The sequence below is a fragment of the Capsella rubella genome, unplaced genomic scaffold (genome assembly GCF_000375325.1).
Source record: "Capsella rubella cultivar Monte Gargano unplaced genomic scaffold, Caprub1_0 scaffold_5, whole genome shotgun sequence".
NCBI lineage: Eukaryota > Viridiplantae > Streptophyta > Magnoliopsida > Brassicales > Brassicaceae > Capsella > Capsella rubella.
In genome coordinates, this window is record NW_006238919.1 from 12,198,553 (window position 1) to 12,223,337 (window position 24,785).

At 36.8% G+C, this 24,785-nt stretch overlaps 6 protein-coding genes across 10 annotated transcripts; 5 read left to right on the forward strand and 1 right to left on the reverse strand.

The window, feature by feature from the left end:
- The first annotated feature begins 1,347 nt into the window (after positions 1-1,347).
- LOC17886959 (PTI1-like tyrosine-protein kinase 3) lies at positions 1,348-4,106 on the forward strand. Of its 2 annotated transcripts, none has more exons than XM_006291022.2 (6): positions 1,348-1,574; positions 2,243-2,423; positions 2,570-3,221; positions 3,304-3,436; positions 3,528-3,614; positions 3,713-4,106. In XM_006291022.2, the coding sequence occupies exons 2-6, from the start codon at positions 2,327-2,329 to the stop codon at positions 3,842-3,844; spliced, it is 1,101 nt and encodes a 366-aa protein (XP_006291084.1). In that variant the 5' UTR covers positions 1,348-1,574; positions 2,243-2,326; the 3' UTR covers positions 3,845-4,106. The 2 variants fall into 2 exon arrangements, with proteins under 2 accessions (XP_006291084.1, XP_023638736.1); XM_023782968.1 differs by lacking the exon at positions 1,348-1,574 and adding an exon at positions 1,624-1,878.
- A 116-nt stretch (positions 4,107-4,222) lies between these two features.
- LOC17886711 (CMP-sialic acid transporter 3) lies at positions 4,223-9,409 on the reverse strand. Of its 2 annotated transcripts, none has more exons than XM_023783071.1 (15): positions 9,142-9,409; positions 8,617-8,825; positions 8,262-8,378; positions 7,907-7,963; positions 7,477-7,554; positions 6,932-7,036; positions 6,451-6,573; positions 6,196-6,273; positions 5,805-5,874; positions 5,564-5,671; positions 5,288-5,421; positions 5,115-5,197; positions 4,923-4,968; positions 4,759-4,827; positions 4,223-4,577 (listed from the first exon to the last, which is right to left on the reverse strand). In XM_023783071.1, exons 2-14 carry the CDS (start codon positions 8,782-8,784, stop codon positions 4,777-4,779), a joined length of 1,218 nt encoding a protein of 405 aa, XP_023638839.1. In that variant the 5' UTR covers positions 8,785-8,825; positions 9,142-9,409; the 3' UTR covers positions 4,223-4,577; positions 4,759-4,776. The 2 variants fall into 2 exon arrangements, with proteins under 2 accessions (XP_023638839.1, XP_006290307.1); XM_006290245.2 differs by having other exon boundaries at positions 4,763-4,827; positions 9,142-9,408.
- Positions 9,410-16,750: 7,341 nt separating this feature from the next.
- LOC111830708 (vacuolar protein sorting-associated protein 32 homolog 2-like) lies at positions 16,751-17,947 on the forward strand. Of its 2 annotated transcripts, none has more exons than XM_023783363.1 (4): positions 16,751-17,094; positions 17,231-17,309; positions 17,472-17,557; positions 17,673-17,947. In XM_023783363.1, the coding sequence occupies exons 1-4, from the start codon at positions 17,017-17,019 to the stop codon at positions 17,832-17,834; spliced, it is 405 nt and encodes a 134-aa protein (XP_023639131.1). In that variant the 5' UTR covers positions 16,751-17,016; the 3' UTR covers positions 17,835-17,947. The 2 variants fall into 2 exon arrangements, with proteins under 2 accessions (XP_023639131.1, XP_023639130.1); XM_023783362.1 differs by having other exon boundaries at positions 16,756-17,094; positions 17,210-17,309.
- Positions 17,948-18,317: 370 nt separating this feature from the next.
- On the forward strand, positions 18,318-19,598 carry LOC17886067 (vacuolar protein sorting-associated protein 32 homolog 2). The gene is made up of 5 exons (XM_006291978.2): positions 18,318-18,449; positions 18,620-18,739; positions 19,001-19,100; positions 19,204-19,289; positions 19,407-19,598. The coding sequence occupies exons 2-5, from the start codon at positions 18,659-18,661 to the stop codon at positions 19,536-19,538; spliced, it is 399 nt and encodes a 132-aa protein (XP_006292040.1). The 5' UTR covers positions 18,318-18,449; positions 18,620-18,658; the 3' UTR covers positions 19,539-19,598.
- A 415-nt stretch (positions 19,599-20,013) lies between these two features.
- On the forward strand, positions 20,014-21,974 carry LOC17885789 (protein farnesyltransferase/geranylgeranyltransferase type-1 subunit alpha). The gene is made up of 5 exons (XM_006291397.2): positions 20,014-20,258; positions 20,490-20,599; positions 21,000-21,120; positions 21,202-21,297; positions 21,398-21,974. Exons 1-5 carry the CDS (start codon positions 20,034-20,036, stop codon positions 21,824-21,826), a joined length of 981 nt encoding a protein of 326 aa, XP_006291459.2. The 5' UTR covers positions 20,014-20,033; the 3' UTR covers positions 21,827-21,974.
- A 162-nt stretch (positions 21,975-22,136) lies between these two features.
- LOC17885359 lies at positions 22,137-24,755 on the forward strand. Of its 2 annotated transcripts, none has more exons than XR_002833882.1 (12): positions 22,137-22,313; positions 22,416-22,492; positions 22,627-22,702; positions 22,810-22,882; positions 22,973-23,024; positions 23,137-23,198; positions 23,386-23,449; positions 23,522-23,579; positions 23,672-23,758; positions 23,904-23,997; positions 24,143-24,319; positions 24,414-24,755. XR_002833882.1 is itself a non-coding variant. In XM_006291469.2 (12 exons), exons 1-11 carry the CDS (start codon positions 22,228-22,230, stop codon positions 24,233-24,235), a joined length of 822 nt encoding a protein of 273 aa, XP_006291531.2. In that variant the 5' UTR covers positions 22,137-22,227; the 3' UTR covers positions 24,236-24,241; positions 24,414-24,755. The 2 variants fall into 2 exon arrangements, 1 of the variants encoding a protein (XP_006291531.2); XM_006291469.2 differs by having other exon boundaries at positions 24,143-24,241.
- The last annotated feature ends 30 nt before the right edge of the window (positions 24,756-24,785 follow it).

Sequence of the window (24,785 nt, forward strand, 5' to 3'; positions counted from 1 at the left end):
ATTAGTAAGAGACGACGTCCTTTAAGGCTAAAACAAAGTGAGAAAGTAGGGATTTGATTTTTGGATTATGACGTTAGAATCACGATTTTGAGATATCGTTTTAGAATTAAACAACGTTTTTTCTCACTAACAAATATGATTAACGATGGTTAGCTGCTTTGTCAACGAATTTGAGGATATGGTGTTCATTTCGGCCTGGTCAACGAAAGATGATGTTTTTAAAAATAAATTAACGAAAAATTCATGTTTTGAATAGCTATATAAAAAGTTCATGATTTAAATGGCCAAAATTTGAAAGTTCGTGATTTAACTGACATTTTTCCCGAAAAGATTTCAACAGCGAAAAAACAGATCTCAAAAATCCCAAAAGAGGCATCGTGGAAACACGTGTGAAAGACATAAACGTGAAACTCGTGTAAAGTAGAATGTGTGTGCTCCTTTTTTTTTTTTTTTTTAACATCTATATGGGCCTGTAATGGTTATTATCGGGCTTTGTTGGTCTCTATACGAATGAAAAAGCCTTAAACATAAATTAACAAATAAAATACATGTAGATATTATACTGGAATTTTTTTTTACGCCAAACTGACCAAATTTTTCTTTTTAGCATTTGCCTTGGCCAGCAAAATATTATTTCCATTTTAATTAACGTCGTAATTTGAGTGGACGAAACATATCATCTAATGTATCAATAAGTCCAATCATTTAAAACTTTCTAATTTATTAAAGAAACAGAAAAACAAAATATTTAATTTACGTGATATATATATACTGTATAGTTGAAATTTTGTACATATATTCAGTTGAAATTTTGATTCAACTATTTCTACTTTGATTTTTAGTCAGTAGTAGTTTTGGACTACTTTAGAACTTTACAAGAATCTTCTTGAAAGTTATAGTTTTTCTTGTTGAATATCATCAAATCAGTTAGAAAACAGTCTTTCATCTTTTTAATATTAAAAAAAACAAAAACTGATTTAAACTAACATGTTATACAGGAATATCTTGAGAATTGAGATTAAGGTCGAAGGTAGCCGACAGAACCGACCAGATTTAGTCAAAAACGTAAAAGACGCGCAAAAGAGAGAAATGGAAAGAAAAAAACAACCATCCGTAGTACAGTAGTAGTAGAATGTTTTGGTCAGAAGAAATAAAAACCCATGAGCAACTAAAACATGACCAGCGTAGAAACTGAGGTTGACATAAAGCAAAGCTACAAAAGAAGCATTAAATATATATATATATATTTTTTTTTTGTCGAATGACACGACGAATCAAAGATTTTTCCTTAAAAGCGCGTTTGCTGCTCTGTCTCCTCCTCCATTTATATCAAAGATCATCTCTGTCTTTTGCTCTAAGCTTTCCTGTCATACAAAAATTCATTTCCCCACGTCTGTTTTTTGTCTTCTCTCTAAACTCTTAACCAGCCAAGAAATCACAACAATAAAGACCAAACCTTAGCTTAGCTTTTATTAGATAGAGAGCTAGCTACTCATTTATACGATTTCTCAACAAGGAGAGAGACAGAGACAGAGACAGAGACAGAGACAGAGAGAGAGAGATAGACTTTACAGGTAATTATATTCTCCTCTTTAGTTTATTATAATCTCTAAATATGGGTGTCTTTTGTTTTGTGGGATAAAAAATGCCTATTCTTGAGCTGCATACCTCTCTGTCTCTTGTCTTTGCTGTTTTCATTTTTCTTTTTTGTAAAACAAATTTGCTCTTTTGAGGGTTTCGAGTTCTTTGGGTTTCCCAAATTTCTCCACAAAGCTCGACCCTTTCCGTATCTTCCTTCTCATTTTCTGCCTCATTTCTTTGATTGATTCGATCCGTATGTATCCTATGGATTCTGATTATCATCGTCGTGGTCTCGCGGTAAGAACTATATATATATATATATATATCAAAGCTTTTATTTTTTCTTCGAATCTATCTCTCTAATTCCCTAATTGGGTTGGTGTTTTTGGATTTTGAAAACTATGACACTTGAAGCGTTATTGGGTTTGTGTAAAGGTCTTAGCTTTATGCTGAATCTCAAATTTGGAATCTCTCAATGTGATTAGAATTCATTATTGATCCATAGATTGTCAACTACACTCACAGATCAAAATTACTGTTGTTGCTGATTTGAGGAAACTTACTTTGGCTCTGTATTGATTGGGAGATATCTTGCTATTGGTGACATGAATATAGAAATCTTTGTGAGAGTTGATTGACTAATTAGAGCTGTATATTGCAGGCGAACGATCGTTCACCAGCCCACTTTGTTAGGCTGGATAAACCGAGAGCCGTAGACGACCTCTATATAGGCAAGAGAGAAAAGATGCGTAGGTGGTTGTGCTGTGCTTGCCACGTTGAAGAACCTTACCATTCTCCTGAAAATGAACACCTCAGAAGCCCTAAACACAATAATGGTTATGGTACTGCTCTTTTCTCTAATTAGTTTCTTGTGATTTCCTGGCCATGATCTTATCATTTCTTGCTAGTTACAGATCTTCTTGTTTGCAAATTCATATTTTCCCTTGGTATATTCATCTTTTTCTGTTTTTGTTTTGTTATGTTGAAGGGCATCACAACAGAAAAACACCGGCTGCTGTGAAGCCTGATGCTTTGAAGGAGCCTCCATCTATTGATGTGCCTGCATTGTCATTGGATGAGCTGAAAGAAAAGACTGATAACTTTGGATCAAAGGCATTGATTGGTGAAGGATCATACGGAAGAGCCTATTATGCAACCTTGAAAGATGGGAAGGCTGTGGCCGTGAAGAAGCTTGATAATTCAGCTGAACCTGAATCAAATGTTGAGTTCTTGACTCAGGTCTCCAGGGTTTCCAAGCTGAAGCATGATAATTTTGTTGAGCTCTTCGGTTATTGTGTTGAAGGGAACTTCCGCATTCTTGCATATGAGTTTGCCACAATGGGATCTTTACACGATATTTTACATGGGAGAAAAGGTGTCCAAGGAGCACAACCTGGTCCAACACTTGATTGGATCCAACGAGTCAGAATCGCAGTTGATGCAGCTAGAGGACTTGAGTATTTACATGAGAAAGTTCAACCTGCCGTAATACACAGAGATATTCGATCTAGCAATGTGCTTCTCTTTGAAGACTTTAAAGCCAAGATCGCTGATTTTAATCTATCAAATCAATCTCCTGATATGGCTGCTCGTCTTCATTCTACCAGAGTTTTGGGAACCTTTGGTTACCACGCACCAGAGTATGAATGCTTCTGAAACAACAATTGATCACACTATTCTATAGGAAGTAAAAGATTGTAACTTACATTTTTGCTGTTGCAGGTATGCGATGACTGGTCAACTGACACAGAAGAGTGATGTTTATAGTTTTGGTGTAGTGCTTTTGGAGCTCTTGACTGGTAGAAAACCCGTCGATCATACGATGCCTCGTGGTCAACAAAGTCTTGTCACTTGGGTAAGTATTAAAACCCTTTTTCTTTAATCTCTGAGGATAATCTTACTTCCAAAATTACTGATTATTCTTGGCATTTGCTATGTAACTTAAGGCTACTCCAAGGCTCAGCGAAGACAAAGTGAAGCAATGTGTCGATCCAAAACTGAAAGGAGATTATCCTCCTAAAGCTGTTGCCAAGGTAAAAGCTTCATCTTTTTGACACTTTAATCTCTAACCTGTGAAACTACTTCCAAAGCTAACCATGAAATACTGTTTCCCCTTATTCTTGCGCTTCAGCTCGCAGCAGTAGCAGCGTTGTGTGTGCAATATGAATCAGAGTTTAGGCCGAACATGAGCATTGTGGTAAAAGCTCTTCAACCATTGTTGAGGTCATCAACGACAGCAGCTGTTCCAGTCCAGGAAACTTGATTCATTTGTGTAGTAACAATGGAAGATTGGTTTGTGTTTCAATTGTTGTCATACCATATAATGTGTTCCAGAGTCTTTTTGTCTGAGGCTTTTCTTCAGTTGGGATATGTATGTTTACTAAAGTGATGAGTAGTAGTGATTTGGTGTGTCTTTTCAAATGTTTGGTGGAGTCTGCTTATCTTACAAAATTATTCTTATATTGTATCTGGTTTGAATTTTTTGGGGTTTTTCTCCCTGTATTCAATATATTTTATTTTCATAACCGCATACAAAATTGTGAACTTCTTAGATACAGTTTTGATAGGAATAGTAATCACTCAGATATTGCAATATTAGTCATTGATTCAACAGATTTAAGAAATGCTTGGCAGCTTTCACTGGCTGAAAATATGCTTTTTTATATATATATGAGAAGTTAAAGAATCCAACTGTGAGAGTAATTGTATAAGAAGAAAAACAAGAGCAAAAAAGTGACCTGATATTTTGCAAAAACCAAAGAATACAATATATATATATCCAAAATACATATATCACTTACCAAGTTTGTTCACTATATCTTAAACAATACAGCTTCAGACCTGAAGGTTCTTCAACGAACTTAAACCGACTCTTGAGAGAGGTAGGAGTTGGTCTCATGAAGGTTGCTTCACTGTATCCTCTGCTAGTATGCGACTGGTAAAGCCCCAATTTCTAGAATATTCTCCGCCAAAAGAATTCTTCAGAACAAAAAAAACTGCAGCCAAAAGATGTAAAAGTACATGATTCTTTATATTAGTAACAGTCATGTATTACTGGAGTAACTTGTATTTTCTGAAACCTAGGTTGGATGCTTTGGTAAGAATGTATCTAGGTGATCAATCATCTTTGAGAGTGGAGCTTGAAATGTAATATGATGAAGTGAGATAAACAGTTACCTACTTTTAAGAAACTTTTCATCTGGGAAGAAGCGGGGTTCTATCATCTGATTCACCGCGGTGACTAGCCTGAACAGACACAGACAAAAACAACTATAGTAAACATTGATATCGACTTAAGTTGGGAAAAATACAAGAACTAGCTTCATAAATTTATTTTTAACCTCTTCATTTGCTCCTGCGGCCATGTTGATGAAAGAGTCATTAGCCCTGAAAGCGATAACAGGGAGGGAAAAAAATTAAATGGTGTTAATACTGCGACTTATCTGTTACAAGACTTTTTGCTTATAAAATTTGTCTAAAGAGGAATTGATAATCACAGTAAACGCTAAAGAAGTATTTATGGTGACACTAACCTGTGAGAATCTTTTGCATTGCTTAGTTCTAGGTTACCGTTCTGTTGTTGCTCATCTTTCACTTTAGCCAGTGGTGAAAAGAACTATGTATATATGAGACAAATATAAATAAGACAGAAACTATTTCGTTAAGTCAAATTTATTCACCAGGGAAACTGTTCATATGGGTTTACCTGGTGCATTGAAATGAAAACGATCGAAATTCCAAGAAGAAAGTTCATAGTTATAACATGTCCAAAGAGAGCTGCAGATGCTATTCCCGTAAATATTGTGGCAACTGTCGATGAATATTTCTTCAAGATTGTATCTGAAAGCATCAATGATGAAGGTAAATATCCACGATAACAAACTTGCTATACCAAACATTCTCCAGATCTGTTAGAAAAGCATCTAGACTCAAGCAACCTAGTTCATATTTTAAATAATCTAACAAAGCTCGTCAGTATAACCTGCATATTTGAAGAAAAAGGAGGATAAAATCCCTTGTGCTGCATTGTTCAGTATCAAAAACATGGTAGCCCTAGAATGTCCTTGTAGGATGTCAAAGCTGCCAGGACCTGTCAATATCATGATAAATTTCTCAGCAATGCTTAAGCTTAAAGGATTACCTTACAGGATTTTCAAAAGCTATTATGGTGCTTCAAACATATTATTTTCTTCCATGTCATTTTAAAAATAAAATGCACATACCTTTATATATAACAGTTCCTAGTATTCCAAGAAAGTTGAATATCGCACCATAACCATAGAGAAATAAATTCTGCAAGAGAAAAAAAAATTCAATGAGATGACATATTAATATATACACAAGGTCAAAAGAAGAAGACAACACAGAAGTAAAGACCATTACAGAATTTGACATGACCAAGAATATGAGCTATGTACCATTAGTTATAACACAGCTAAGTAGACCAGCGAACAGAACAAAGAATTCAACAACCCAAGGTTCTTTGATCCTAACAAGCAACTGCCAACTAGTTTTACTAAGACAACTGAAAGTTTATAATTCCATTTCATAAACAACACACAGCAAATCATTTCTCTGATGCAAGATGAGAAAAGTGCATCTCAACTATCTAACCTGAAGGTAGATGCTTGTGTCATACTGACTCTTTAGAGCATATTCGTTGAAGACAGATGCCATTGACGGGACAGTAACCTGCATGTAAATTTGCAAATTAGCCTCTAGCATAAATTACAGCTCTTTCATGATGCATCAATAGGCCAGTACAAGAAGTCAGATTATGTGAGTAGAATTACTATTTACTATAATACCTTCAAAGTGAGCAACTATAAGTATGTCCCATTCATACTGTATGGGAAAATATATACTTACAAAGATGACGGTACAGACGTATGCACCCGTAGCAAGAGGAATTCCAATGGCTGTAGCACCTTCAGGAAGAGAACGTAATTGATTTACACTAATACCAATCAGCAACAGAGCAAGTGCCTCCCACTATAACAAAAATTAAGGATAACACGATTTAGTAATACAAATATGAAATGTGTGTGTGTGAGAACATACAAAACCCTATCAAGAATAAGATGTAACTATGAAAGGAAATTTACACAAAAACTTCCACAATGATATTACATATGTTACTGGAAATCGGTCATAGATATAATCTATTAGTAATACAAATATGAAATATATGAAGATACATATATGTGTGTGTGTGAGAACATACAAAACCCTATCAAGAATAAGATGTAACTATAAAAGGAAATTTACGCAAAAACTTCCACAATGATATTATATGTTACTGAAAATCAGTCATACATATAATCTATTAGTAGGAATAACTGAAACTGACCTGTATGATAGAAAACCGCCGCTTCATTATCATCTTTAATAGAACAGCAATGACCAGAACCTTTAGGTTGCTAAGCATCTTCACAGTTGCTGGGTTGAAATATAGCTGGCACGGCAGAGACTTTCATTATCGTGTGAAATTAAATTATAGAAAGAATGAAACGTAGAAACAAATAGTACAAGCCAAGAAGGACAGTAAATAAATCCACCGCAATGCACAATTTAACTATGATGTAAATAGCTGGCCGACTCATATAATCTCTGGCCACCAGATCTTAAGGCGGAAGAGATATAGCAGAAAAGAGCGGTGTATAAACTTATCTTTGGAAATGGTAATTCCATTATCTGGTTAGGGTGCACTTAAGTAGTGTCTGACGTGGAAAGGTAGAAAGTAAACAAATATATCGGATCCACAAAATTGAAGTAGATAGAAAACATGATATGCTCTTGCCATAAAGCCAAAACTTTTGACAATAGACCTTACTACGTTTCAATTGTTTCATTACACTTAAGGATGCCAAAATGAAAAATAACAAGTGGTTATACCTGCATTGTGAACTTCAGATAGTTATTAATTGCATACAACAGGGCTGGAACGGCAAGAAGCACATTATTTCGAGCTGCCTACAAAAAAGACTCATGTCAATGCAAAATGGTTCTCAGAAAACTCAAAATTGTATCTATGTACTGGTCAGTAAAATCCACATTTCAAACAACCGGGCATTGACATACCAACATGTAACTTTTCGGATCACCAAATTACTAAACTCTACAAAACCTAATGATCACCAAATTACTAAACTCTACAAAACGTAATGAACTGTAGAAAAAAGAAGGAAATACATAGATGAGACATGTTTGTATGACATATGACGATCATGTAGCTAGCTTCAGGTTTGAGAATATGCCATACCACAATCTAGTACATCAGCTATGCAATGCACTACACTCCCTATAATCGACAAAGAAGAGATACCTGGACAAATGTGGAAATGGATAGAAGAGGTTTCTCTCCAACTTTTTGGTTCCTGGCCTACAATTTGAACACAAAGACATAAGTATTTAAGATCGTCCACGGTTCATACAAAAATCCACGAGACTCAAGAAGTAGGTAATAATTCGAAAATCAAGAAAGTGACTTTATGCACAGAACTGAAAGGGATCTTTATCATATTCCCATTACCGGTTAATCAACACCCTGAACTTCTACTCTCTAGTAGTTTTCACCTTCTAATGCAGACTAAACATCTAGACACCAGCCCTAGATTCTAGAGTAGAGCCTAAATGTCCCACTTACAGAATCAAGTTTATACGTTAGTCCAGAAACATACCTGGAGTAAAAGCATGACAATTGCAAAAATAACTTTAGCAATCTCTGTCAAAAAGTTGACGCTAATAGGACTGAAGTTGAACTTCCCATCCACCTTAGACATGTACACCAAGACAGGCTGAAAAAAAAAAAGGAACAAAGTGAGTAACTTTTAAGTGATTTACACAACAAATGATGAGCTGAGAGGGAAAATATGAAAATGGTTGTTCCACCAGGATTCAGTAGTCAGTCATATGATGGAAAATATGTCAAAAGCAGGTGGTCCATGATCATGGAAGCTACGAAATGCAGCTGAAGTGGTGTTTGCTCTTTATAAAAAAAAAAAAGAAAAAAAAAAGAGAAGGGAGATGATTAACCTGTAGACCAACAAGCATGCAATCACCTACTACTAAAAGGACATTGAGGACACGTTGTTTAGAGGAAACCCTAATCTTGTGGTCGTCATAAGCCCTCGAAATAGTTTTGCTACCGGGAGAGACCAATTTGGAATGGCATACACTGCACTCAGCTATCCCGTTCTTCATTTGTCTTTCTCAATCTGAAAAATCTCTAGACTGAGCTAAGCCTGATATAAACAACAACAAACTCGTGAGTCGCGTTCCAACTAATTAAAATAAATGGCAAGATGATATCTAACAACTTTAAGCAAAAGGCAAGTAATCAAACAGAGAGTATCAACAGCATCACCAATTCTAAACCCACAATCAGATCTCCAAAGCTGAATAAAATCACAATTCAATAGATAAAATGAGCGAAAAATAGATCTCAAAAAAAAAAAAAAAAAAAAAGACAAAGATGGTGGATCTAAAGCCGCCATTAAAAGACTTGTCGGTTCAATTGCAAAAGAATATAAAATTCGTGAGCAGAAGGATCAAACTAACCTCAATAAACCAAAACGATTGAGCTTAACAAAACATTCCCTCCAGCCACGGAACGTATTTGTTGATATCTTCCAAAGACAGATCGAGCTCCACTAATCCCTGGCTACAGATTTGCAAAAATTAGAACCAAGATCTACTGAGACTCAGCTCGGGAGATGCCAAGGGAATATGCAGAGGAGATTGAATCAGTTAGTGGGTCGTCTCGTCGTCCTTGTTATCTAACACACGACCTCTCTCTCTCTCTCTCTTTTTTTGCTTTGATTTCACAACAACGTTTTCTTTTAGTTTTCTTAAATTAATTGCCGTAATTTTGAGATTAGCCTAACACCATTTATTAATTTTACTATAGTTTATGCGGAAAAAAAAAATATAACAGCTACTGCATTATTTAGAAATGTTATGAATCATAGTGGATTGTCATAACAACCCCATTAAGGCCCGTCCCATGTCAAGCCCGGTCCGGCCCAATGTTATGGAGGTGTAACTAGTATTAGGGTTTACTTGTAACCTCCTTTGTATGAACCTATATATATGGCTTTAACCTAATGAATAAAGCATCCCAGTTCCCTCTCTATTCTCTCTAGTCTATAACACGTTATCAGCACGATTCTCTAAAAACCCTAAAAGCTAAAATCACTTCTAAAAACCCTAAACCTTAAAATCTCGGCGGCTACTGTTCATCCGTCACTGTTCACCGCCGTCACTGTTCACCGCCGTCACTGTTCATCGGCGGTTACTGTTCATCGCGGATCTTTTCAGAAGCTTGAGAAACCGAGGTCTTTAGCTCCCGGTCCAAACCATTCAGAATCCAATTGGTGAAAGAGGTAAACATTACAAACCCTAAAAACCATTAATTCATGTTTTTCAAAACCTAAAACCATGATTTTAAAACATGTGATTGTTTATCAAAGTACTTTTCATATGAATTTATAAAACCCTAGAAATATGAAATTGTTGTTTAAAGTGCTTTTCACATGATAATATAAAACCCTAAAAACTTGGATTGTTGTTTGGATCACTTTTCATGCTTTTATAAAAACTTAGATTGTTCTTTGAACTACTTTTCATGCAACCTAAAATCGATTGTAAATTTGTTGTTTTCATATGAATTGATGTTTGATAATATTAATATGAATTATGAAAACCTAATACTTGATTAAACATGAAATCGAACATGTATGCATGATCACCTTAGACTTTCTATTTTTGAAATTGAATATGTATGCATGATCACCTAGACTTTCTATTTTTTAAAATCGATATGCTTGAGCACCTAGAACAGCATGATAAACTTAAGATCATGAAATAAATTATTTGCTTGAATCGCATGATGGGTGTTTTCTTGATCTTTTATAGAAATCGCATGCTAGGGTGCTTGATTGAAAATCGCATGTATGCTTGATATATCTTGATTGAAAATCGCATGTATGCTTGATATATTTTTGATTGAAAATCGCATGTATGCTTGATATATCTTGATTGAAAATCGCATGTATGCTTGTTATATATGAATCTCGTTTGGCATGTAAGAGACTATAAGACCATGAGACATAAGATTATGATATTATGAGAATCTCGTTTGGCATCTATAAGACCATGAGATATGAGAATCATAAGAGAATCTCGTTTGGCATGTATAAGACTATAAGACCATGAGATATGAGAATCATAAGACAATGCATGAACCTTGTCCGGGATGATTGTTCGGAGAAAAGGGGACGCGGCTCGGCGAGTTTATACTCGTCCGAACTGATGCGCGGGCTACCTCTCTACCGAACGGTTGGAACGGGCAACGGTAATAAAAAGGTTTATAAGGAAACCTAAACATGAGCATTTGTCCTTCTTTTGAGATATCAAAACTCAATAACTTGGATTTTAACGCCCTTAATCTCTTGGGAGATAATTATTTGAAATAGGCGTTGGATGTTAAGATCATCCTAAAATCAAAGGGGCTCGTTGAATGTATTGTTGATGGCAATGACGAGCCCGATATGAATAAGGCAATTATTCGCCATCACCTTGCGGAGAGTCTCAAGGATCAGTACTTGTCTATATTGAGAATCCCTTGGACCTTTGGAACGAACTCAAAAATCGTTATGATCACCAACGTACGGTGTCACTACCAAAGGCCATGTATGATTGGATAAATCTCAAGATCCAGGATTTTAAATCCGTGGACAGATATAACTCAGCCATGTTTAAGATAGTTTCTATCTTGAAACTGTGAGGAGAAGAGATAAGTGAGAAGGATATGTTTGAGAAAACCTTCTCCACCTTCCACACAAGTAAGTATTGTTATAACAACAATATCGTGAAAAGGGATTTGAGACATATGCAAGTCTGATCTCATGAGCAAAACAATGAATTGCTAATGAAAAATAGCCAGATGAGACCTCCCGGGACAGCCCCACTCCCTGAAACTAATGCTGTTGCATCGGATAATAAAGAAGCCAAAGAGGCTCACCACGTCCAAAGAAATAATAATACATCCGGCCATGGACGTGGTAAATGGCAAGGACGTGACCGTAGTCACTCCTCCGGTCGTGGACAAGGTCGAGGCCGCGGGTATCACGGCAGAAAAGGCTGTAGCCGTGGTACACCTTTCAAACCGCAAAACCCGACCGGAAAATCAGTTTGCCATAGATGTGGGATGGGGAACCATTGGGCTAAGAATTATCGGACTCCCAAGTATTTTATTGACCTCTATCAAGAGAGTGTAAAAGGGAAGAATCCGGAAGCTCATTTGGTGCATTATGATAATAAGGATGATTTTGATCATACCAAGGATGATCTCATGGAGACTTCCGATTGCCTTGAATAAACCAAGTGTTTCGACATCAACCTTTGTTAAGCTTTATAATTCTCTATAATAATTTGAATGTATTCTCAATAATTACTATGGATCTATCTCTATGGAATAATTTTATAAAAGTGTTTAAGATATAGTTTGTGGTGGATAATAGGGCAAGCCACACGATCTTACACTTAAAAATGCCAATAATTACCATAGCGGGTATGGCTAATTTAATTGAAGGCTACGGCCATATATTATTTCCCATGGGTATGCTTTTAGAGATTTCTAATGCATTATATTCACCTAGCTCAAAGAGGAGCCTATTATCTCTCAAAGATATTATAATGAATGGTTTTCATATTGAAACCAAGGGCAAAGGAAACAGAGAGTTCCTTATGATTTATGAAATTGCCCAAGGCCATAAGAAAGTCCTAGAGACTATACCCGCTATATCATCAGGCATTTACTGTGCTAAGGCAAGTAAGATATATTCTAATGCCACGGTAAACAAAAGGTTTACCGAGAGATTCACTTTATGGCACGACCGGCTTGGCCATCCGGGTCGAGTATGATGCGAAAAATAATCATGAATATATAAGGGCACACACCGAAAGAAATAAGAGTTATCCCATAGAATCTCACGTGTGTAGCATGTTCACAAGGGAAACTCATTATAAGGCCATCACCAGTCAAAGTGATTAAGACTATATGTCTAAATAATGCTGGTGAATTCACGTCCCAAGCTTTTAATGCTTAGTGTATGTTCATGGGGGGTAAGAGTAAAACATTTTGTGGCACATGGACATACACAAAACGGTCTGGCTGAATCATTTATAAAATGAATACAGCTAATTGCCAGACCATTGCTAATGAGATCAAATTCCCGATCTCAGCTTGAGGACATGCTGTCTTACATGCAGCTGAATAATTCGCATCAGGCCATCTAGTGAACATACATATTCCCAAAACAATTATTAACGGGTCATGAGCCAGACATATCCCATCTTAAGATATTCGGATGTGCCGTTCATATATTAGTTGCTCCACCACAAAGAACTAAGATGGGTCCTCAGAGGAGGATGGGGATATATGTTGGATATGAATCTCCCATAATAAATAAGTAGCTTGAGCCGACCACGGTTGATTTATTCAAGGCCAAGTACACGGATTGTCATTTTGACGAATCCACTTACCCACCACTAGGGGGAGATCATAATAATCATAAGCTGGTAAAAGAAATTATACGGAATCAATCATCCATATAATGGCAAAGATCCTCGGATTATGAAATATGAATTAGACGTCCAAAAGCTAGCTAATTGCCAGATTCCTTTGACCCAAATATATAGTGACTCAATCACATATACCAGCTATGAATGCACCTATAAGAATTGATGTTCATGAAGGACGCAATCAAGTTGCTACAGAGTCTAAGGCCCGTATGAAACGAGGCAGACCAATAAGTTCAAAAGATTAAAACCCTCGGAAACAAAGAAAGGTGTTACGAATAATTCCGAGGTTACCGTGGTGGGTACCCGTGACATAACCGAACCTCAGTTACCAAATAATGAGACTTGGGACGCCAAGGTTCAAGGTACTGATGATGTTCATAATAATAATGTGATCGCGATCATTGATGTTATGTCCGGGATAAAATGGAACTGAAAAGATGTCGACGTCGACAATATATTTGCATACAAGGTAGCACTTGAAATAAAATTGATAAGCGAGGATATATAACCCACGTCCATAATATAATGCACTCAATGCACAGATTGGATTAAATATGTGGAGATAACCCACGACCATAATAAGAATGCACTCAATGCACAGATTGGATTAAATATGTGGAGAAGAGGAATGTATAAGGCCACCTCTCGTATAAAGCCAGTTGGACATAAATGGGTCTTTGTGAGGAAAAGAAATAAATATGGTGATATCGTGAGATATAAAGCACGGCATATTGCACAAGGATCCTCACATAGACCATGAATATATTATGAGGAGATATGCTCCCATGTGGTGGATGCTAAGTCTTGCTATATAAATGAAAAGACTTCATTTGCGGCTAATGGATGTAATGTCTGCATATTTATATAAGTCCACTGGATAATATAAGAGATTACCAGAGAGTATTGAGCTCAAATATAAGAAAGGTTCTCGAGAACATCACTGCGCATAAGGCTGGACAAATCCTTTCATGGACTTAGAATAAATGGGCGTATGTAAGATTATAAACGATCCCATCAGTTCATGAATACTCATAAAGAGGTTTGCAAACAAAGGATTTGTAATCATAAGCAGTGTATATGAACCTCTGGGTAATCGACCAAACAGTTGAAAGACCTAGGCAATAAATAAGTCCTGTTTGGAATTACACCTTGAGTACATAAATAATGAAATCCTTGTGTATCAAATGGCATACAATAAAGGGTACTCAAAGGAAATTTATAAGGACTAGGCCCGCCCATTGACCAGGCCCAATGGTGGTGAGAAGTCTAAGATTGGATATTGATTCATTCAGTCCGTAAATGTCATACCTCAGTGTCATAAGAGCTTTAATGTATCTGCCGAGCCACACTAGGCCATATATATGTTTTGCCGTGAATCTATTATCTAGATTTAGCTCATTGTCCAACCCAAAGGCACTGGGACGAGATTACAACATATTCTTCGTTATCTACAAGGTACGAAAGATTTGGGTTTATTTTACACTAACCATCCCAAGGAGGGATTTGTTGGTTTTGCTGATGCAGGTTATCTCTCGGATCCGCACAATGGTCGATCACAAACTGGCTATGTTTTCACGTACGGTGGAACGGCAATATCTTGGCGATCTCAAAAGCAAACGATCGCAGCAACATCGTCCAACCATTATGAAATCTTGGCGATGCATGAGGCCAGCCGTGAATGCGTTTGGTTGAGGTCCGTGACCCAACATATTATGATCGATTGTGGGATGACCGAAGGGAAGGCAGCACCAACAATAATGTATGAGGACAATGCTGCCTGCATAGCTCAGCTCAAAGATGGATACATCAAAGGAGATAGGACGAAGCACATCTTGCCAAACTTCTTCTTCACTCATGAATTACAGAAAGCCGGAGAAGTTCAAGTCGAACGAGTTCAATCATGTGACAACTGGCGGATCTATTCACCAAGTCGCTTCCAACTTCAACGCTCAAGAAGCTTATCAAGCAGATTGGAATGCGACGGCTTAAAGATCTTCAGTGAGCTTCAAATGAGGGGGAGTAATACGTGTTGTACTCTTTTTCCTTCACCACGGTTTTATCCCAATGGGTTTTCCTGGTAAGGTTTTAATGAGGCAACATCCCCGAGCGTATTACTAGCTCACGAAGGTTATGACATCCAAAGGGGAGTGTTATGAATCATAGTGGATTGTCATAACAAGCCCATTAAGGCCCGGCCCATGTCAAGCCCGGTCCGGCCCAATGTTATGGAGGTGTAACTAGTATTAGGGTTTACTTGTAACCTCCTTGTATGAACCTATATATATGGCTTTAACCTAATGAATAAAGTATCCCAGTTCCCTCTCTATTCTCTCTAGTCTATAACAAGAAATTATTTAAGAATGAGCCTTCATTTTTTTCTTTTTTTGCTGTGTCATTTAAGTAAGACATTTCTTTATGATTAAAAAACACGTTTTCCTTGTGTTTATAACCAAAAAAAAAAAAGGAATTGGCAATTTTAGTGACAGCATAAATGAAATCTAGTGATAATGCTTAGTTTGGCTGTTAATAATACAATAACTAGATAATTCTTGATTCCCATATTTCTTACTGGTAGTATATTATTTTCATGCTGGTAAATATATACAGAGTACTGTTTTCAAGATCCAGTTTTTTAAAGTTTATCGTATTTGATAATTTAAAAAGAAGAGTAATTAAAATACTGATACGATAGGGTTTTCTGTTACAACCATATCGAATTTGATTGCCATAATACACATTTACCTAATAATGTATCTTACCAAATTAGAGTAACGCGTACGTGCAGTGGCAAAATGTGACAGGACCAATCACTTTCTTCTAGTAAGACTGACCGTGAAGCTTTCGGTACGCTAGGGACATCGTCTCACTTGGACTTTCCCACGCCGTATATGCCACTCCTAACCTCTAATGATGAATTTTGTTTGGCATAGATAGGCTTTAAACATATTGTATTAGGCTTCTTCATGAACACGTACTGTGTCTCCATTCTTTTGCAGTTTCATTCGTCCTCCATTAGTGAAATTTTTATGATGGTTGAGATCAACCTAGCTATCCGATTTTGGCATGCTAATTACTATCTCTATCTTGTGTTTGCTTCTTTATCATATTTCAAGTTATAGGAATCTATAGAAATCACAAAACAACTAGCTCTCCATCAAGAAGGCTTGATGATGGTTATTAATCCCTTGTATATTATTTTATTTTTATAATTTTTGAGTGGAAACCACGTAGACGGACCGGTTTGGCCAATTCAGTTTGATTTTTGAGTGGAAACCATAAGAAGAGACTGGATACTGAAAACGCATCAGTATCTCCCAGGAAAAATTTGCGTTGGGAAGACATATCACTTGGAAATTGCTCAGCCGGTCCTTAAGCGCAAGGATCCACCCGCTTACATTTGCAAATCAAATCCTTTTTTTTTTTTTTTTTGACAATTTTATTGATAATGCATGATAAAAAATAAAAAAAGATTTGTTAAGCGCCTTTCTGTGATTGGCAGTTCAACATTCCTATTTTGTTAGTTATAATATGTAAATTAATTAAATTATGGATTCGGAAAAGCCATCGCGTTCGTTTATAAAACGTTTCAATTCAGCAACCTCCTTTGTAAATTCTCTGTTCTGTAGAGATTACTTAAGTGTGGTGTGGTGTGTGCTTTTTAGCTATAGCTTCCGTCTGGTTTGTGCCTCGATATCAGATCTCAGATTTATTATGTATATGTTTGCGTTGATGATATTGCCCTAATTTTGGTATGTTGTTGATTTACCGATTTAATTGTTTTTAAGGTTTCAACTTTTGTTATGAAATTGTAGATATTTTTGGATTGAGAACTCTTTCGCCGGAATAATAATGATCTTGACTTGGCTAACCGGGAAGCCCAGGAATGCGATGTCTATGCTTCAAAAACCAATAGACGACCTAAACAAGGTATATATCATATACGTTTTGCTGTCAAATTAAATCCTTTTTTGATTTGATGATCAGTATCATCATCAATCTAACAAATTTTGGCTTTATTCTTCATACTAATTCTCACCTCAAGACCCTCGAGACTCTTAAACAGAAGGAGAAAGTCTACCTCGAGAAGGCTGCCATAAAGGTTGAGGAAGCAGAAGAACATCGCCGGGAAAATAGCAAACACCGTACGACCAAATTCTTTTGCTTTTTATAACCACATGCATAGATTGATATATACAATTACAACACGTACCCGTTATATATATATATATATATGTGTTGCATGCCTTGTCTTTTTTTACCTTTGCGTTGTCTTATATGTGTGTTTTCGACTTGTCGTCATGCAGGGGTCGTACACTGTTTGAAAATCAAGGTGATGTACGAGGGTTTAGCTCAAAATTTTCGGAATTTACAGCTGATGGTACATGACGAAGTGAGATTTCTTAATGTGTTTTTTTTTTCCCTATATAGATCATTTTAGATAACAGGGAATAGTATACTTTTAAGCCACAGTTGACTGAATCTATTATCACCCTTTTGTTTAACAGTTGATTTTGATGGAACGTATGAAAAAGGAAATGATTGAAGCGTTGCAGGCTAAAGATCTCACAACCAAGAACAAGACTACTTCTGATCATGTCTTTATTTATATTTCTTTCCTCGTTTTAGTATTAACATACTATATTGTATCCCTTTATCTAGCTAGGTAGCTCATATTATTGGTCTCTACTCTCTAACTACACTTCGAATTGTGATATGGGAAAGTACAAATTCCAATTTTGAGTTATCCCACCAATATGCTTAACTTATGTTCTTCTGTTCATCTATAGATTGAGACGATTTTGTCATGTGTTTTGTTTAGTTGTCGAGACAAGAACATTTTTTTTTGTGTGTGTCTCTATCTCTCATATAAAGGGGAATATGAGTCTTGGAATTTCTGATGATACGCTTCCATCAAACCACTGAAACAAAGTTTTATCTTCCATCAAACATTATTTTTACGAAATTTCATTTTAACAAATTAGTAATATTATAACCGGATCTAGCGGAGATCAAATCAGGGCCATGCAACGTATCAGGTAGGGTTCGGCCCAAAACACTTACTCCAATATTTTAATTATATGGATTCGGAAAAGCAATATATTCCATCACACTCATAAGGGTTCAATTCCCTTTGTTGTCCAATATTCCTCGCCGATCTGTAGAGATAGTGATCGTATGCCTTTATAGCTTCCGTCTGGCTTAGTCTATGCTCCGATCTCTCAGGACTCAGATCACAGCTTAATTTTCTCGAGCTTTAAAAGCAAGTTGACAAAACGCAAAAAGTATACCCAGTTTATTGTCTAAACTTTCCCTAGATTAGCGTAGATCGTTTTTAGACTAGGAATCCACGTATATATATTTGTGTACATCCCGAGTTGCGTCATCCAGACCTAATTTTAAGGTTTTTGAAAAATTGTTAGGAGATTTTGATTGTTTGGGTTAATTTTTGCAGAGGATATCGGCCGGAGTGTACGGTTTCTCTGTCGCCGGTATGATGATGGTGACTTGGCTAGCCGGTAAACCCTGCAAATCGCTTTCTGAGCTCCATAAGTCAATAGTCGTGACAAAGAAGGTATGTTTTTGATGTTTTTTGCTTTACTTTTTTGGACCTTAATTAAGACCTGTGCATGATTGTTTCATCGAGAGCCCTTTTGTTTGATAATTAAGGGCCATACCCTTTTTAATTAGCCTTCAAACCAAAGTGTCATCTTGGTCATGTGCTCACCTTTTTAAAAACAAATTTTTGATGTCAGTTAAGTTGAATTATTATTTTTCAGTATAAATCTAATATAAGTTGGTTTTATTAACGTGCTCTCTCTGTCTCTCCCTCAAGCACCTTGAGTCCCTTGAACAATGGGAGAAAGATTGCCTTGAGAAGGCTGCCATAAATCTTGAGAAAGCAAGAGAACATTGCCGGAAATATGACAGAGATGGTACAACGACGACCAAATCTTTTGCTTTATAGTAGCTAATTATTACCATCCATATTTAAGGATCCATCTAGAACATGTGTGTTTGCCGTGCGTTGTCTTGCAGATGCTTTATACTGTTTGAAATTGAAGAGGCTACACGAGCGAACAGCTCAAACATCTAGGAATTTACAGCTTCCTGTCCGTATACAAGTGAGATATTCTCTAGTGCATGTTTTGTTTTTTGTACATCATTTTTATATATTTACCGATACATATAGTTGAATTTTATTATTATTATTATTAACATCAAGTTTTCTTTTAAAACAGTTGGTTTCGATGGAACGTGTGAAAGATAAATTGACTGAAGCGATGCGAGATAAAGATCACACAACCAAGAAGACTATCCAAGTCTTTATTTATTTTTCTTTGCTCCTCTTAATATTAGCCTACTTTGTATAATCTTAATACACTCGTGGTCTCCAATAACAGATAATTAGGAAACGGAAATTATAAATTGAATCTTCTCTGTGTTGACAGTAATGTTCTTATCTTTTAATTTAAATTGCTTAAGAGAAATCAACGAAAAAACACATTGAAGATGATGAATTCTATCGTTGATGCATTCATCAAAGACATAACGCAATTTAGGTATGAAGCCGTAATATACGTTTTGTCGCAAAGAATAAACATTGAATACACTACGTATGATGGAAATCAGAACCAATTTATGGCTAATATGCAGTGTATGGCATTGAATACACTAAAAAGTATACATACTGTATATGGTCTCGTTTTTGGCATTTTTTTCATTTTTAAAAATAGTCCAAAAATAAAAGAGTAAGCGGCCCATATAAATAAAAAGAGTATTGTTTTATCATGTGGTTTGGGCCTAAGCGACCCATTTAAAGTTTACTCAAGTATCGGTTTCGGACCTTAGATCGAGAGTTGGGTAACATGGATACCGACGAGACCTTGCCACTGAGCCAGCGGTCGGAGTGGTCAGATGTGGTTCCGTTGACTCAGGACGATGGTCCGAATCCGGTGGTGCCGATCGCCTACAAGGATGAGTTCCGCGAGACTATGGATTACTTCCGTGCGATCTACTCCTCCGACGAGCGATCTCCTCGTGCACTTCGACTCACTGAAGAGACGCTCCGCCTAAACTCCGGCAACTACACAGTAATCATTATTTTTTCAGTTTTTTTTTTTAAATTTCTTTTATGCTTTGTATGGTGCTTCTGATCCCTAATACTACTGATCTGAAGTTGGAATTTGATTGGAGCATTAGTATCTGAACTCTTATGGTTTTAATAATTTGATGGATTTCAGCCTTTTATTAGTTCTTGTTGCATCAAAATTCTAATTCTTAACAATCTTGTTCTCCCTAAAGATAATTTTTTCCCTTTGAAGGTGTGGCATTTCAGGCGCCTAGTACTTGAGGCGCTTAATCACGACTTGTATCAAGAACTCGAGTTCATCGAAAGCATTGCTGAGGATAACTCTAAGAACTACCAATTGTGGTAAAGTTCATAGCTTTTTGTCTCTCTTTTTTTGTTTATACTGTGAAGTTGACTGATGGAACAATCTTGAACCAAGAGCTGTATATGTTTGCTTTGTAAGACATAGACTGGAGAATGTTTTTAGTCTATAAATAAGTTTTTACTGATGGAGGGGGGGGGGGGGGGGGGGGGGGGATTCATCAAAATTGGGAGGCTGCTTTGTATATGCCGGGTCAGCTATTTTCTTATTCTCCATCGTGCGTGTTCTTTATATTTTTGATCAAAGTTCGTTCTTTTACACATTGTTAAGTTCATAGTGCCACATGTCTGCTGCTTAAGAAAAGTTAACCCTTTGTTGTGTGTGCTTTGAGTGTGATGACTGATGATCCATGGTTCCGCTCTAATTTTTACTTTTCTCTAGGCATCATCGGCGATGGGTTGCTGAGAAACTGGGTCCTGATGTTGCAGGGAGAGAACTTGAATTTACCCGGAGAGTACTTTCACTTGATGCCAAACATTATCATGCTTGGTCACATAGGCAGGTTTGTAATCTCAAACCTTGTTAAAGCATTCACTTGTGGTATTACATATAGTTTTGCTTGATGTTTGGAAACAATTTACAGTGGGCACTACGGGCATTAGGAGGATGGGAAGATGAGCTTGATTACTGCCACGAGCTCCTTGAAGCTGACGTCTTTAACAACTCTGCTTGGAATCAGGTAATGTGATTGTTGATACACACACCAGTTTCTGTTTCTCGAATCTATCAATTGCCAATTTAGCCACCCTTTTGAATTATTCATTCCCATAATCTGGCAGAGGTATTATGTCATTACTCGATCTCCTTCATCGGGAGGCGTAGAAGCCATGAGGGAATCTGAAGTAAGCTACACAATCAAAGCCATTTTAACTAATCCTGCAAATGAGAGCTCATGGCTATACCTGAAAGCTCTTTACAAAGACAACAAAGAATTGTGGATTAGTGATCCAAGTGTTTCATCAGTCTGTTTGAATGTTCTCTCCCGCACGGATTGCTTCCATGGGTTCGCTCTGAGCACCCTTTTGGATCTTCTATGTGAGGGACTGAGCCCAACCAATGAGCATATAGACTCAGTGAGAGCTTTAGCTACTGAAGAACCAGATACTAACTTGGCCAATTTGGTTTGTACCATTCTTGGTCGTGTAGATCCTATAAGAGCCAACTATTGGGCATGGAGGAAGAGCAAGATTACAGTGGCAGCAATGTGACGACCCAAAATCACACTTGAAAAAAAAATGATTTTAATCTTTTCGTATGTACTGCTTCTTTATGAATCACATGAACATGTTTTCATATATCAAAACAATGTCGAGGTCTCTTTCTCCCTTCTAATTATATCGAAAGAAACTTTGTCAACATTGTCTTTGCAGAACCAACAATAGAAGAAGACTCAACCCATTGCTTTTTCGATAACCGGAACCAAAACCAAAACCGGGTTTTTGGCTCGCGGATTCCCTAATTCAACGACAGCATTTAATTTGATCCGAACCAAAATAATAAAAAAAAACAAGAAAACAAAAGGGGAAAAACATCGAAGGCTTGGGAAGTTAAAGTGCTCGAAGTCGGAAGCGTAATTTGGTCGAAAGATTCGTTCTTTTCTCCGACAAGAATGTCCAAATCTGGGTTTAGTCTGTTCATCGCTCTTCTTCTATATCTCATGGGTTTCTTACTTCCGTCGAGAGTTTCTGCAATTAGGTGATTAATTTTTGGGTAATAGCATTGTTCCTATGTTTTGCGTATCCCTCCCTGTTTTGTCTCCCTTGATTAATTTCCTTTAGATTTCAATTGGATTTGCAGGAAGGATATCGGATTTTTAGAAGAGCGGAGTTGCAGAACAACTGTCCAAGGAAGATACTTGATCTCCGATGATGAAGGTCAGTCATTGCATATCCAATTCACTCTTCAAAGATCCACCTTTACTACATTTCATCTCTGTCGACATAGACTTGGTCAAAAATAATTTTTTTTTTTTTTTTTTACCATGACTGGGTGTTGTTGCTATTTGCAGGCAATGTGTGTGATGCTCTGTCATTGGAATCTCGAACCCGTTGTTGTCCATGGAAAGGAGAAAGATTCTCTTGTCAGTGAGTCATTTTTAAGAGGATCATAGCTTTTAATCAAGGAATTATGTTATTTATTAGACGAATGTGTTCTTAATCAGACTTCTTTGTTTTTATGGTTTGGCTTGAAGTGGATGCAACCTCCTTTCACAATGCTGCAACTCTTATGAATTCTGCGTTTCTTGCTGCTTGAATCCGTCTCGGGTATCCTATTTCTGTGGAACCTTTGGTTTTGTCTCTCTCTTCTTGCTTCATCTTCTTTCTTTTTTAACGCTCATTAAGTATCTTCTGCAGACGATTCTTAAGCAGGTGGTTAAAATAAAAGTTGCAAAGCCCGCTACAGCAGGTAAAATTGTCATTTTAAGGAAGCTTAAATGTATTTGGATTCGCAAGATGGTAATTATCATTTGAATTTGCCTATGAAAATTTCAGTTTAACGTCAATTTATTCATTAGCAGGGACTTACAAGACTTTATTTGATTTTTGTTCCGGGAGGTGCCGCCATAATTCTGAGAGTGTGGTAAGTGATTGAGTGTTTTTTTTTCTGTAGTTTCTTGAGATTATGTCATGAAGTTATTAGTGTTGAAGAGAAGTTCTATTTGAGACTGATGGAATGTTCACGAGAGTATAATGAACCTGAATAATTATACCATATAGCAATTATGAGCGAGACTTCATGTAGCTTCTTTTATTCTTGAAACTTCCAGGTTCATGAAAATGCTTACCATAGCGAGTTTCACCATTGTTTTTCTCTGAAATCAAATGCTTCAGGTGAGCGTCGATACCCTACTTCTCCTTTCAACTACCTTATCACATTCATCAAATAACATTAACTCAAAACAGGAGCTAATCTCACACAAGTTGAAACCAGACTACTTGGCATTGACGTTATCGTGGGAAGGTAAAAAACACCCTTCACCTTTTTACCTGGGTGGATTGTATACGCTTTTGTGGAGACCATATTCTTTGACTCTTATTGGATTGGTTTCACAGTCAAGGAGATTCATGCGATGCAGTTTGCAAGTTACGTGGACAATTGTGTGTGATGAATAAACTCTCACTTCTAAATCAATGTGACGTGTAAGTCTCTTCTTAAGCAACTCTTTTACCAGCGTCAGAGTCTCTTAAACCAACCATCAAGTCATGTTTCGGAAATTTTTATATAGGTTGAAAACTCGTTATTTGGTATTCACATGATTCTTTCTCTTCTTCTTTGTTTGCGTAGTATGAAAAGATACATGACCTGCAAAGGGTCGTGTATAGGAAGTGCCGGGGCTGACCAACCTGCTGAAGTTGTCGAAGGTGCCCCCAGAGATTTGGTATTTCATCATTTATTCCTTCATGGATCCTCAGTGAAATATTTCATTTCATTTACATCGCTTCTCAAGTTCTCCTCACTCAACTTGTGAATCTTGATCATAAACTGAGTAATTCCATATGTGTGTTTATTTTCTTGGGTTGCAGTATCCAGGCGCGTGTTTGTATACCAGGACAGAATCAATGCTTTCCTGTGACGGTTCTCACCAACACACCAGACGACTCTGCCCATGTGCCTAGAAACTAGTCAGTACTAAGAATTATACCAAAGCTTTTTCCGCCTCTTGTAGCTGTTTTAGAATGCTAGTTGAAAACGCTGATCATGTAATTTTCTCATGGTGAAAGAAAACATATTCTTGATATATACATATACATACATGAAGATTGACTAAAACGTTTACTTCATTGAAAACCACAGAATGAGAGAAAAAGCATCTGTCGACATCAAGTGTAACGTGTGTGGCCTACATTGGGAATTAACTACAAGGCTACAGAAGCAGCAACGTATTCGTCAGATCTTTGTCACACATTGATCATTATATGAGGTGCAGCTGTCTCGAACAGAGCCAAAATCTCAACTTTGTATTCGTCCATAATCTCTCTTCACTAAACCAGCAACAACATAAAAGAAGGCCTGAGAGTTCGAAGTTGATTCAGATTTGATCTGTCTACGAATAACTACATTTGTTTGATGAGCTTAAGATATGCAGAACTTGTCAAATTTCACATTGATCAACAAAGAAAGACTTTTGTTTTTTTATTCATCAACTAATGACTTGACTGTGTTCAT